Raw genomic sequence first — 14,668 nt, forward strand, 5'->3', positions numbered from 1 at the left:
GCGGTGGTTTTTAGTCAGCAAAAGGCTGACATTCCCTCTGGCCTCGCCCAAGGCGGGAGGAGTCATTAAATGATTTCCTCCCACAAAAATAAAGTAAGTAGGTACCTACATGTATTTGTATGTTGTATTAATTTTGTCCTCACCACAAGGCAAGTTCACATACAAAAAACTTTAATTTGTAGGTTGAAAAAATATGTGAGAAGATTATATATTGTTTTAAACATTATACTGGTTTCATATTTCAATGTATTAAACAAGAACGTTGAAAAAAATTATAAAAGCTATTTTTCAGAGCAAACGTGCACACCAGTTTAAAACTGATTGAATAATAGACTATTGGTATGCTACACGAGAATATGATTCTGTTGACTTTTTAAATTGCAGCTGGTTGATTATTGTTTATCTGTGCTCGTTTCCTCAATTTTGACAGTTCGCAGCTGGTGCTGTTGGATTGTTTCTGTTATGGATTTTTGAGACCTAAAAGCGTAGATAGTACTTAAATTGTGGCGATAACTAAGTAATATTATCTAAATTTATTACATTTGTAACAGTTTTTATATATATTTTTCCTTTGGCACAATGTATAAGGTAAATACGTTGTTTTTGCATTCTATGTATGCGCAGAAAATGTGTATTGTATACAACATTTTTACTTAATCTGCATGAAATATAAAACAAAAATAAAGGTGTGTGTGATTTTAAATTATGATTGAGTCGTATTTTGGCCAAATAATCGGATGAAATAACATGTTGTCAATTTTCAACATGGCTCACTCCGGTCATTTAGTATGGTAGGTACTTTTATGTATAATCGTGATACGATAGGTACGTGACAGACGACACTAATCAACTTTAGTTGCAATCTTACAAGAAATGTATAATTGGTACACTCATTTACTGTGTTACATAAGATATTTTCACTGTTTGATCTAACAAGCATTACATGGCTATACTATGTGCCAACCAAAATGTATGTTTACATGTATGTTGTTGCATTACAAAGCGTTATTCGCTGAAATTACGTCCGTTTTGTTTTCAGACCTACTACAGCCAATTTTGTTCGATGATCACATAAAATAAAAGGTAAATCACACCTTACACATGCTTTTACACATTTGTTATTTTTATTTTATCAAGTTAAAACTATCTCTTTAAAAACAAAACAATGTATATCAGTTGGTGATAAACAAGTGAAGCAAGTAGCTCAATATTGATATCAATCATTGTATAAGTACAGATGCACTTACACAGTTCTCTCTAACATACGCAACAGGAGTTTAATGAACACGGAATGCCACAATAAATTTAATATTAAAAATTCAAACTACTTAACCTATTACTTATTAGAATTTCATAAAATAAAATCTCTAAATCAAATTGTTATAAAGGAAATACATAAATGGTACTTACCTACACATTCATACAACAGTTTGGTATACATTTTTATTTTTGATATTTTTGGTTATTGTGTCACAGATTATTTCTGATAACTTTTGTTTTTGTAGCATAGGGCAATGGACCCAGTTATAGATAATGAATGGCTGGGATGTAAGAATGAAACTATTGACGAAATGCCAAATGTTGGCAACATTGCTCGGAGCTGGCAGTGGAGGGAGAGAGGTATCAACCCTCCAAACTGCCCTAACAACAAGGCTGTGCTTGAAAATATGGCTGAGGACATACTCGTGCAGAAACCCCTTCAAATAAGGGTATGATTCCATTCCTTATTAGTATTTGTTATACTGTTGATTATAAAGAATGGTCTGTATAACTAGTATTCTATTTTCAGAGCTGTGACTTACCTGGCTACCCCAGATCTACATTTTTAATGGTTTTTAGTCCAGATGGGTAAGTTTATTGTTTCTAATAGTTAATACATTCTGTACCCATTTCTTCATATTTACATCTTATTAGATCTGTCTTGTGTTGTGGTGGTCCGAAAGTTTAAGATTCCTGTTTCTCAAGAATGATGGTACGGGTTCAAAACCTACCAATGTACCTCTTTTTGAATTATATGTACTTTCGAAGATTATTTAAATACTACTTACTAATGATGAAGGAAAACATTGTGAGAAAACCTGGGTTTATAATTTCTGATTATAAATTTGAAATCACCAACCTGCATTGAGCTAGTGTGGTGATTAATGCTAAAACTGCAAGAAGAGGCCTTTGGTTAGCAGTGGCCACTTATAGGCTGTTAATGTGAGATCTGTCTCTATTAATAAATATACTAATGTTAATTTAAACTGTTATTAAAATAAATCCTAACATTAGTCAATTTAACTATGGTTTTCCTCGAAAAGATTAAACCATTTACTCATTCAACTTAGATTTTAGTAGGTATTTAATGATTGCTCATTGCAATATGGTTATTTGTTTTTAGTACAAAAGTAGCATCGACACATGGGAACCATAATGTGTATGTGTCTGAGCTGGCTAGTGGCAAACATGTGCGGATACTGAGAGGACACCCTCGTACTCCGTGGTGCATTGCCTTCCATCCGTCACACCCCTTGCTCATAGGCTCCGGATGCCTCGGAGGACAAGTCAGAGTATGGGATATTGCAAGTGTGAGTTTTATACTTATGTATTTATGTTGCAAATTAATTTTATAAGTAAAAGAGAGAAATTTGTTATCAATTATAATGTGTGTGTATGTTACAGGGCGGCAGTGAAGTCTGGAATGTTCGCAACGAAACCGTCATAGCCTCGATTGCTTTCCATCCCCGGGAACAACTGCTGGTCATAGCTACATACAATGAGTTATACTTTTGGGACTGGAGCCAACCCGCTCCTTTCACCAAAGTGTGTACTAATAATGTTAATGAAAAAGTGAGGTATGTAACTGAAAAATAAGTGAGGCGTAGCCCTAATATGCAGCCACATTGTTTTTATAATGAAATTATATTTTATTAGCAAAATTAATAATAGTTTCTTATCAAAATTGATAAGTTACGCTTTTTATTACATAGATATGTAATTAAAACGAAGAAAGAATACAAAATATTATGCGATTTCATATCATCTATAGTAAAAGTTAAAGGTGGTTAGCATTTCACTGGTAATAAATATTATGCATTCTTCTTAGCTTGTGTCTTTCAGATATGTGGCTTTTGACGCTCTTGGGTACAAGCTTATCACTGGTATATCACTGTGGGCTTGTTCAGGCGGGCCTATCAACAACTCTACGGCGGCACAAAATCCTCCCGTGGGTCCGACAAACAACCCAAATAATAATAACCCTAGAAGAGATGACTCGGACGAGAGTCCGGGAACCAGTCGCCAGCAGGAGAGCAATGGCTCTGCACAGGATATGATTGTGAACTCTTACCAAAACTTGGTACAAAGATATGACAGTTTAGTGCGGAATTATCAGAGACTTTTCATGGTACGCCATCGATTAACCAACACTCCTCCACCACCCAATACGGTAATGTATACAAATCTTTTTAATATTATTTGTAGTTACTAATTTAGCTTAATAGGTACCTAAATCAGCTTTAATTTCTAGATTTATCCTATTAATAGTATTATGTTATGATTTCAGACTGATCGAGGCACAGATCCTATGGAAACTGATGTTGGAGTCAACAGCTCAGGAGGGGGATACACACGACCTCAGCGTAGCTACACTGCTCCAAACGATGGTAAATCATTTGAAATAACTATAATCGTCACAATCTAAGAGGTCAAACAATCCAAACAGTATGCCAAAGGGTTGCCATTAGTAATTAAAACCTTGGTTATCATAGTGATATTACGTGTCAGTTGTCCATTTTCAGATATATAGTAATTAATATTCTTAAAAATCGGTTATTTTAATAATCCATAATTCTTATATCCCATATAATAATAATTCGTTATTTCAGCAGAGCCGGGTCCTAGCACGTCTCGCAGCCAGGACCCAGTAGAAACTGGTGACGGAGAGAACAGTCGCCTACTAAACTTAGAGGTGTTGTCAATTGATAGCAACCCCCAAAGGTATTTTACTATTATATTAATTAGGCAAATAGTTGATACAAACATACAACATCTTGTAAGTGTAAAATAATAATATAATTTAATCATGCTAAAAAATATTTCAGAAATACAACTTCAACAAATCAAGAGCGTTCTTCGTTTGGATCACGATCGTCCGCCTTCCAACCTTTGAACTCTGATCGATCACAAAGATCTATGGAGTTCGAGAGCCCCAGGCTGTTACCAAATCCTTTCTCTTCATCTAACGGGACCCCGAGACCGACCAGAGTAACTTTTACAGAAATGCCTGCTTCCAATTCCACGAATACTTCGCGCACTAGTATTTTCACCTCATCTCGAGGATCCTCTCTGGGACGTGATTTTTCACTGCGCCGAAGAAACTTTACTCCGGTACAACATAACGAAACTACTCAAAATGATCCAACAACAGCAGCAGGTAGTCCTTCTTCATTGCCGTTTGTACCTCGCAGATCATTCCAGTCTAGTACATTGGCTGATAGCCAACCTTCAACATCAGGTACTTCTACTCAGAGGCCAACAATGACTAACTCATCCACACAGATGAGTCCCCAGACAGCGCCAGTCGACGCACAAACTATTAACGAAAGTCTTGACTTGATCCGCGATATTCTCCGTGACTCTGGAACAAGGTTGTTAAACTTAATAACGAACATGTCGCTGTCGACTATGGCGGCCGTGGAGCGCAACATGCCGCGGCGCGGGGCGGGGGCGCGCGCTCACTCCGACGACGGCGACGCCGGGGCTGCGAGGAGGGCTCGTCCTCGCGTGCGCTTGTTCAGCTCTACTTGGAGACGTGAATTTTTGTCATCCAGTTCAGATTCCGATAGTGATCAGTCTTCCGAAGTCAATATTTTTAGGACAAGAAATACTACGTTTCAAGAAGATGAACCTAGGGATCACGTAAATGCATCGACTTCTTCCGAAAGGCTACCACACCCTACTGACAGACTGGTATTCGAACTAAACGATGAGTTACGCGGCGGTGGTTCCACCAGAGATCCCGGCCCATCCAGGGAATCAGGAGGTATCAATGTATCGTTGTCTAACACGAGGTTCCGCGTCCGGACACAAAGCGAGACTTCAGGTACCGACGTGGCGTCCTCGCCCGCACCCGCGGGAGCCACATCCATCGGTGTAGGGACCTCGCCCCCATCTGAATTCGCAGCTACTACAGCTGGAACTTCTTCCTTTACTGGTGGCACCAGTGCTGCCCAGGGCGGAAGCGCCTCAGCTGACACGCCTGGACCGTCAGGACAACGTACTCAAAGTACGCCAGGCTTTAATCCTGATAGACCATCCACAAGTAGAGATGATTTTTGGAATAGAGGTGGTGTAGTTCCACCGGATGAGGCTTACAGAAAAGTTAGAAGCGGCGTCAATGCACTGCAGAAACATACAGTTCAACTGACAAATCTTTGGCTACGGGGGAGTCGTGTCACTATGAGAGAACTACGCGGGATGTGGGAGACCTTACGTCGACGTATAATTACGCTTCATAGAGAAACAGGAACACACGCTGTTCCCGGTTATTACACAAGACCGTTACTAGATCGTTGTATGATGTTAACGGATATGGCAGAAAACTTTACACGCACCACGAGAAACCCGAGAACTACCGCAAGAAACGAAGATGTTGACAGAAATTCAGGCCGTAACACGACCTCTAACTCTAACAATGCAAATAATACTTCAACAGAGAGTGAACGAAACACCTCAGCCGGCACTGGAACCGAAGGCAGGCCAGCGCACGGTGGACGGTCTGCTCAAACAAGATCGTCACCGAGTATGCGATCGTCTCCGTCCTTGAGAAGAAGATTGCAATCAAACCTCCGCTGGCGCCCAGAGGATGAACTTAGAAGGCGGTCTCGAAATCCAACCGCTTACCGCATAGCAGCGCGTTTCACCAACCGATCCCGTAGAGATTTCGCGCGTGCGATAGAAATAAGCGCTACCCGCCACGAAATACGCATGAGAGCCATGCAGGTATTGTCGGTCATGTTCAATATGATGATGATGTGTCTGGAAGAACCAGGGCTTAGTCAACTGATCATTAGCATGTTGCGGACTCTGAAAAGAGCTTTAGCGTTAACTTGCCTACTTGTTATGTCTAATAGGAATAACGGACGGCCAGCTACGAACCAAGCTCCTGCACCACAACGCGTAGAATCCTTAGATGTTGTACGCATTCAAAATGTTGACCATAATGTTGACGTGAACGTAGACGGGCCTGACGAACAGGCTCCTAACAATGCACAGAATGGCGCGGAACCAGAAGCGACCCGAGTACGGCAGACTGACAGTAACAGTACCGAGACTCCGTCTACATCGTCTACAACGGAGACTGTCAAAACAAGCAATAACAATATAAATGGTCAAGAAGCCTCAACTTCCACCTCCACTGCTAGAGCTTCACAAAAATGGAGCGATCGTCTTGCAGTTCAAATCGCTGCAGCTAACAGAAACAATTCCGCAACAGCAAGAAACAGAAGAGATCTGTATATGGAAAGTAGGAGGTTAAAAGCTTTGCATAGAACTAATCCTACTGCACATCCTCTCATTAAAAAGAGGGTTTTACCACCAGTTTCGAACTATAGAATACCAGCATTGCGAAGCCTCCCCACGCGACCCGGCGTGACAAGATTCAGAAGTCCAAGAGTAGACGCATCCAACGAACCCGTAGCAGGACCTTCAAACGCACCACCTCCTGGAGAAAACGGTAACCTACAGGAATCCCCTGGTAGCGAACTGATGAACGAGTTTGAGCACAGAGTCAATTTCATACGCATAGCTCACATGCAGGCTATGAGATTAAGAAATGCAGCCAGAAACAGATTTAGACGTCTACAGACAATACGTCTGTACACGCCATCGTCTGTTCGAGAGATGTTCTCTCTGCAGGCAAACAATAGCGACACTCCTCCAGACAACCGCTCGCCAGGCCCGAGCGGCTCCGCCGAGGGCGGCGGCCGGCACCCGCTGGCCATGTTCCGGCCTCACATCCTGTCCTCGCGCGCCGACCCCGGCGGCCGCGACGACCTCAGCCACCAGTTCCATACAGTACTCAACAATGTCGCCATGCCGCTCATGCACATGAGCGACCTGCCCGGGAACGATGCTCCTGGCACCCAACGACTGCCCAGGATACATGAATATCTGCAACCCATCATTTTGGCGCAGGTAACCAAAAATTATTATTTTTAACTTTTCAATACATTAAATACTAGCTACTTCCGCGCGGTTTCACCCGCCCTGCTTGGCTCCTATTGGTGATGTTTTATAGCCTATAGCCTTCCTCGATAAATGCACTACCCAACACAAAAAGAATTATTCAAATCGGACCAGTAGTTCCGGAGATTAGCGCGTTCAAACAAACAAACAAACTCTTCAGCTTTATAATATTAGTATAGATTTTAAAGTCACCTAATCACACCAATCACATAATGTTAGAAATTATGTAACATCAAGTTGCATTTTGGACTTGTCATCTAGTTGGTTCATCCCAATTTGTGGTGAACTTGATTTAAGTGAACCGTTTTGTGCCTTAGAACGCTATGGTAGTGGAGGATGAAGGTGGCCACGGCGAGGGGGGCGGTGGCGGTGGTGGGGGCGGAGGCCCGGGTGCGCGGCGCCTGGCTGGCATGGCCGGCATGGCCGGACTGTTCGACGCCGGCATCATCTCAGAAGCTCTTCCCGCACCCTCGCACCGCGTGCAGGCTTGGGACTTTACTACCGGCCACACGCCCGAGATATCTGACAGTAAGTTTTCATATTATAGCATCAAACATAAGCTGGTTAACTTTTCTTTGTTCTTAACATAATCTAATTTTTTTTATGTTATCAGGTACCAAGAATGTAGTGGTCCAGCGATGTCGCATCCACAATGATGCCAGTATTGACATATCCAAGGATGGTAGACTACTGGTGGCACTCCTACCAGTGCCCAGACTGAGGAACACGAATCATTGGCTTGGTGAGTTATTGTTAAGTAGCAGTAGCCAGAACCTAGCAATGTAGTGTAAATACGGATGTAATAAATATGTACATGTCAGGCGTGTACTCGCTGGAGTGGGCGCGGCTGGGCCAGTGCCTGCACACGGCGGTGTTGGAGCAGAGCGCGGTGTCGGTGGCGCTGTCGCCCACGGCGCGCCACCTGGCGGTGGGTCTGGGCTCGCGACGCTTCACCACGGCGCCCCACGCACGCAACAACGTCATCGCCCTCCTATACAAGCTCGACCCACTCGGTACGTACCTACCATACATAGACGACCGTACAGTTCTCTCCCAAATTAATTATTTCTTTTTCGATATAATATATTTTGTTCGACAAAATCACATTCATTTGAATTTCGTACTAAAGACCAACCTTTGAAGTAATATTTTACATTAATACATATTTTGTTTGAATTTACAGAAAGTTCCAGCCGCACGGGTCTGTCGCCTATAAAAGAGTTGGAACAAAATTGGGAACATGGCTTTACTAGCCTCAATTGCCTCCGCTGGGCACCCCAACCGGGTCAAGGGCTCGTCTATGCAAACAACACTGGACAACTCATTGTAATGAGCTAAGTAGAAGTATCATGACATTTGATTACAAACATAGACTCTGGACACTGTATATAACTGCCACACTGACTGCTGTTTTTGTGACATTCAGTAAATTAATTTTTACGCATTTGTGGCAAATTATTCATGTTTATAACTACTTAAATTCCCTTCTGTTTATAATTCATAATATAATTAGCATAAAGTCGTATTTGAAAAAATATCTTTAATAGTATCAGGACAAACTTATGACAGTTTGTTTCATTTAAAGTTAGTCCGATTTTAAAATACATAGTTTGTAAAGTCCAATACCAATATTCTAAATAAATTGTAATTGATCTCGTGAATTATTGGATTGGAACTGATTGCGCAAGAAATGTATGTGGTGTGATAGGTAACTCAAAACTAATTGTTATGGTTATTGTTCCAAATTATAGTTATAACTTCAATGCTTGTATTACTTAACGCATTCATAATGTTTAGATTATAAATGTATATCGATGCGTGTGACTCGTAATACTTGATTGAAAGTTAGATTCGTCGCCAGTCTTTAGATATTTATTCTTAGTAAACCTGAATTCTATAATTCGTAACACTTATTATATATTTTTTAAGACTTTATCCCTTTTACATAGGTACCTATATATCGTTTGTGTTATTGTTATTCACTACCTTCGAGATTTCGATGTAAAATTATTTATGTTCATTTATTAAATTCCATTTCAAATCTAAATGAAATCATGTTTCACTATTGTAACAGAGCAGATCTTTTTTTTTCGTTGTTCATCCGAAGGTAGTGTGTTTTCAGTTCTTCCATTTCTTATATTATAATGAAATTCTGGCGCGGCGCCATATTTAAGTTAAATAAAGGAGCTTTTTCGGTCCTAATTATAATCCGCCATTTCTTTCTTTAGTTAAACATATTTATTTTAATTTTAAACAGTTTATAAAACATCTTAGACTTAAGGCTAGCTCTACCCGATCCGGTTTAAGTAATATACTCAGAATTAACTATTCCAGAGATTTCGATGAGAATATGATATAATGTCAATACAAGGTGTCCGGATTGAAGAAGCCTAAAGTCTGAGACTGATTCACCCGCGTTATAGACTGATGATCGATTCAACCAGGGTATGATGGGTAGTTGACAAGTGTAAAACTTGAAGTGGGATATTTATGATAAAATTATTTATTTTAAAATTTTGACTTGTATTATATTAATATGTAATATGTTTACTACAACATTTGGAGCCCAACATGCATTTAAAGCCATCACTGGTGTTTATCTAGGCACATTATTTTGAAACCTTGTGTTTGATGCCAAAACGGAATTTGAAACTACTTGACTAATGCAAGTCGATATATTATCGTCCCATTAATTTAATGTACTCACATTAGTTGTTTTTATTTGGTGGTACTTACATTCTTCTGTTATAACTCCCGCCGAGAAAATACAATAGAATGAAACAATAGGACTAACCTTAGTTGGGATTGGGAGCAAAAACATGGAATCTGACACCATTTGTATGGCTATACAAACCTTGTCGAAGTTTTAACGATGGTAAAGCAAAGTAGGTACAGATAGTTTGGCAACAGAGTTTGATTTCCTATGTCTGACATAAGTAATAAGTTATCGTCAGCTTTACACACAATCAGCAGGGAGAAGAGAGCTTGGAATACTTAATGATAAAGTTACTCACTTATATGCTATGTGATTGTAGTTGTATGTATAATAATATTGACTTAACTTTCATGAATTTGAGGCTGGTTTCACTAACTCTGGGTAGCCACAATCTACTTAACGCATAGAACACAATTTGAAATTATCTGCTAGTCAAAATTATCAAGGAGTAGTGAAACTGGCCCTTAGTATTATGTCGACGTAGGTCATTCTCGTAGCCTAGTAATCTCCTGGTTTTGTGACTACTCTATGACTCGTTGTTTATTTATCGTGTTAGTGAGATTATTAGGGTTTCTAATAAACCTAAATGTTTACAATGTTGTACTTACCTTTATATTTTTATTTTGTATGACGAAGTTTTTTCAGGTCAAGTCTAAAGGAGACAATGAAGTTTACCATTGCTAAATACTTAGTAACAACTGATAAAAACATTCTATGTTAGTAAACACTTAATATTTAATATATTCACTTTTCAATACATTGAACGTACATACCATATACTGAATGTTTTAATTATTTCCCCATGCCCTAACTACCTGAACTCCGGTAGACTAAACACACTGATACTTCATAATGAGGAATCACAAATTACGTTTCATTCTTCAAGTGAACATATTATATTGATATGAATTAAAAATCTTTGCAGTCTTATTTATGGTTTCACCATAGAAAAATACTTTACTAACTTCAGTTCAAGATATCTGCGAAATAGTTATTTCCCTGCAATACTTTCTTCTTGTTTTGTCTAAATCTAACATTTTCAATCATCACTCATTTTTTTTTCTTATATTGATGGTAGATGAAAATCTATTCTAATATATTATTCACAAAGTCTATATAGAATCTTCTAACTAATCTTTATTTGGTGCAATATGTACTATACTTTTAACACTATTTCCACTATGTTTGCTACTCTTACTGCCATACTCAGAGTAATTTAATGGTTACTTAACCCAGTCCTTAGGTCCTTAGCAATTGTTTTCGGAACAAAATTGTTACTAAGGAATAGTTTTAAGTTATCATTAAATGACTGAGTACGACAGCTAGTGGCAAATGTATACTAATATGAAACCTAGTCTATCCTAACACATGCTAAGACTAAAACAAGAAACTAAATATTGCAATAAATATAATATCTATTCTTCTTGCGAACTTCTCTATTCTATTCTATTCTACATATCAGTTACCTTGTAGGGTCTCTCAATTATATATCTTACTATACTATCTTAGTCCTGTTTCACAAAAACGTAGTCATCCTATTCGACGGATAAACTGTCTGACCTTTTCTGTAAATATTTTTATTTCTTCAAACATTTTGTGATAATTTGTAAGAATAGATTTAAAATACAATGTACAGTTTTTTAAATAAGATTCTGTGTACAGATCCTTCATGTGTCTAATAAAGTCCTAATAGACAACAGAAGTGTTTCATTTCATCCCAGCTTCCATCCTGTAAAGGGGTTCTAAGTTTATCATTTGTATAGAAAAAATAAATGAGAATGATATAAATATTGTATTTATTCCGTTTCTATAGAATGTAATTGCATTAATGATGCTGACAAAATAATAATTATACATTAAAATATGATACAGAAATTTTGAAAACTTATGTTACCTATCTATAAATATTATTCAATAAAAATATACCTGTGTAAATTTAGCGAACATGTATTAAATCAAATGAATTAATACTAGACATGAAACAAATGAGTTAAAGACAATAAGAGTATAGTTTAATGTTCAAAGTAAATAATGATAATATTTCTTGATGTAATTAAAACCAATACTGATAAGAATGATATACATATACAATATAAAATATATTTTCCTTCATGTTCAACAATTTATACTTCTGATATTGATTTAAATACAAAAAATAAACATTACAAAACGCTCCAATTTAAAATGTCATATATACAAATCTCCTTCAAAGATCATGTTTACCTGTATTATTTTAGTCATTAACCGAAGATAATATAAAAACTTAGGGAACTTGCAGACTAATGTGACAAAATATAAAGATAAATATTTCGATTGTGACTCCGAAGCTGTCACTAAACACGTCATAAAAACTAAAAATGGTTTTAACAACTTACAAAAGATATAAGTCAAACCATAAGTAACACTAATTCCTACAATTGTTTATTAAAAATGTTAATTTGCTCGTAGCACAAATATACTTTCCCTGACTCATCACAGACCAAATGTAAAATCTATTTAGATTTCCAATGTTTATTACTGAACCTTGTGTCATAGCGGCGCCGCACAACACCCTCTGGTGACTTAGAAGCATTTAAATATAATAGCATCTATAACTAACTTCTTTCTGAGGAGGAAGTGGCGATTTAATGAAATGCAATAAGTGTTAGTGTTCCGAAGGCTTGAGTTCTTTAATTTGCTTTATAAGGTAAGCCTTCTCATCATTGAACTGCTCATCCTCAGAACGATCTGTGTGGAATTTGGTGAGGAAGTCTACCAATTTGTCTTGATTCCTTAGCAAAATATCCAATATTGGTTTAGGTTTATTAGGGTTGGCTACAAATACCTGAAACAGTAACAATTTTATATCAAATACTGTTCTTCAATCACATGATTACAAGAAATGTTCATTTAACACCAGCTTAATAATTACCTTAAAAACATGGAAAGCCTCAAACTGAATGTTACGTGACTTCTCTTTCAGCATATTCATCATAAGCTTAAGATTATCAGGGTTGGTGATGTAACGTGTCATTATAGAGAAGTTGTGGCGGTCCAGTAACAGTTCTCCCAACAGCTTCAGGCTCTGCCGTCGAGTTACATAGTTCTCAGAATTGAGCAGTCGCTGATAATGACTGAACACTTTATCATAGTTTGTTTCTAGAAACTCAGCACACAACATTTTATGTCGCGTTAGCAATTCCTGGAAAATATAAATATAAAATTTAATGTTTTTCCAACATTTCCAATCTTACTCATAATTATAAGCAGCAATCATAAGGTAGGTACATGAATAATCTATTATGGGCACATTGCCAATTCTTGTTGTATGTGCTATGCAGATTTTTGTAGTACTTTACCATTGCAATAGTTAATTGATTAAAATATACAAGTAAAACCAACCTTAAAAGTAGAAAAGGCATCTGAGGCAATATCAAAAGTGGAAACTTCTACATAACGGAAGAAATTGTAAAAATCATCTGAATACAACATTATTTTAGCCAAAGCCTCATATCGGGCACACTCTCGTAGCATTGTTCCACAGTTGGATGCTATCTCCTGATGTTCATACCTGGAAAACATGCATTGAAACAATATTTTATTTGATCTTGTAGTCTTAGTTAATAAAAGTATTATTGCTTTGATCAACAAACACATTATAAGTTTTTAAATTGAACTATAAATGGTAAACAACAAGGAAAAGGGTCATAAATTAGTTAAAAACATTTACCCACCCAGACATCAAAGTAAACAGTATCTCAGGCTTGGTGCATATGTACTCAACTGTGGGAGATCTGGTACCAATCTGACGTCTAAGCACATTGTTGAACACTTGGGCAACATCCTTCTTGCCTTCAAAGTCAATGCGGTTTAGATTCTATAGACAAATAACATGACTCATTAAATATGATAATACATCACTTGACAATAAATATTGATTTTATATTCAATTATCTGATACCTGGATGAGAAGTAGGAGCAAGTTAGTGTTGTACAGTTCCTGAGCTAACTGTGCTACTATGATATCCGTTTGTGGTTCGGCGTCGGAAGTGCCATATAGCATGTTCTTTATCAAAACCTATTGACACAAAATCAACACTTAAAATTGTCCACTTAGTTACAATCTAATAAAAGAACACCAATCATTGTTCAGCAACAAAATAACTTACCAGATTTTTGCTTACATCTTCTTGAGCTTTTTCGGCTTTCTTATCACCCCTTTCTAAAGCAGTAACTGCATCTTTCAATGATCTCACAAGCTCCGCTGGGCTCTTTTGAGACTTACCAAAAAGAGGCATATTCTTTCGATAAAATAGACAGATGATCTAAGCAATACTGTCTACATAAGATTGTACCTGTAACCAACGAACCAATGCGTATAATATTAACACAAAATCAAGTATTTTATGCGATTGTTCTTGATATTTCACGAGAATGCAGGAGAAACGAAATTTGTCAAATTTATAAAACGTTTGCCGACCTGGCGTGAAGACACTGAACTATAAAACAATGTTCAATTTGATTTAATTTTACTTAGATTGATGATAAATCCACGAATAATACTAAATATAACTCACTTTCTGATTAATTATTACAATTTTCCCTAGCAAGACAGACCACACGAAACGAACAGCTGTGATGTCAATAGAAATCTGTCTTGCCAATCTATAAAAAAGTCAAAAGTGAAGATAATATTCTCGTATGTTGTACATAGGTTGGCTGTATGCACAAAATGCTTGACGC

General features: G+C 37.6%; 2 protein-coding genes across 7 annotated transcripts; one reads left to right on the top strand and one right to left on the bottom strand.

Annotated features, from left to right (window-relative positions):
- The first annotated feature begins 422 nt into the window (after positions 1-422).
- Positions 423-10,723, top strand: LOC118273721 (uncharacterized). Of its 5 annotated transcripts, none has more exons than XM_035590823.2 (14): positions 423-588; positions 1,040-1,083; positions 1,506-1,709; positions 1,790-1,848; positions 2,384-2,570; positions 2,665-2,837; positions 3,103-3,430; positions 3,548-3,647; positions 3,870-3,981; positions 4,086-7,179; positions 7,548-7,758; positions 7,844-7,972; positions 8,052-8,243; positions 8,414-10,723. In XM_035590823.2, exons 3-14 carry the CDS (start codon positions 1,515-1,517, stop codon positions 8,566-8,568), a joined length of 4,935 nt encoding a protein of 1,644 aa, XP_035446716.2. In that variant the 5' UTR covers positions 423-588; positions 1,040-1,083; positions 1,506-1,514; the 3' UTR covers positions 8,569-10,723. The 5 variants fall into 5 exon arrangements, with proteins under 5 accessions (XP_035446716.2, XP_035446721.2, XP_035446719.2 ...); XM_035590828.2 differs by having other exon boundaries at positions 3,873-3,981; XM_035590826.2 differs by having other exon boundaries at positions 1,511-1,709.
- A 996-nt stretch (positions 10,724-11,719) lies between these two features.
- Positions 11,720-14,662, bottom strand: LOC118273722 (protein Mo25). 2 transcript variants are annotated; one of them, XM_035590829.2, is made up of 7 exons: positions 14,503-14,662; positions 14,095-14,280; positions 13,887-14,003; positions 13,660-13,802; positions 13,328-13,496; positions 12,858-13,127; positions 11,720-12,770 (listed from the first exon to the last, which is right to left on the bottom strand). In XM_035590829.2, the coding sequence occupies exons 2-7, from the start codon at positions 14,221-14,223 to the stop codon at positions 12,591-12,593; spliced, it is 1,008 nt and encodes a 335-aa protein (XP_035446722.1). In that variant the 5' UTR covers positions 14,224-14,280; positions 14,503-14,662; the 3' UTR covers positions 11,720-12,590. The 2 variants fall into 2 exon arrangements, with proteins under 2 accessions (XP_035446722.1, XP_035446723.1); XM_035590830.2 differs by having other exon boundaries at positions 14,406-14,579.
- Positions 14,663-14,668: the final 6 nt, after the last annotated feature.

This window comes from Spodoptera frugiperda, chromosome 1 (genome assembly GCF_023101765.2).
Source record: "Spodoptera frugiperda isolate SF20-4 chromosome 1, AGI-APGP_CSIRO_Sfru_2.0, whole genome shotgun sequence".
Lineage (NCBI taxonomy): Eukaryota > Metazoa > Arthropoda > Insecta > Lepidoptera > Noctuidae > Spodoptera > Spodoptera frugiperda.

Bases quoted from the DNA above. Each gene is read 5' to 3' on its own strand.
- LOC118273721 (XM_035590823.2), top strand. From the start codon at position 1,515: ATGGACCCAGTTATAGATAATGAATGGCTGGGATGTAAGAATGAAACT. The intron at 7,180-7,547 runs GTAACCAAAAAT...TTTGTGCCTTAG, and splicing joins AACCCATCATTTTGGCGCAG to AACGCTATGGTAGTGGAGGA. The intron at 7,973-8,051 runs GTGAGTTATTGT...TGTACATGTCAG, and splicing joins GAACACGAATCATTGGCTTG to GCGTGTACTCGCTGGAGTGG.
- LOC118273722 (XM_035590829.2), bottom strand. From the start codon at position 14,223: ATGCCTCTTTTTGGTAAGTCTCAAAAGAGCCCAGCGGAGCTTGTGAGA. The intron at 13,497-13,659 runs GTGGGTAAATGT...CATGTTTTCCAG, and splicing joins CTGTTTACTTTGATGTCTGG to GTATGAACATCAGGAGATAG. The intron at 13,128-13,327 runs GTTGGTTTTACT...TATATTTTCCAG, and splicing joins ATGCCTTTTCTACTTTTAAG to GAATTGCTAACGCGACATAA.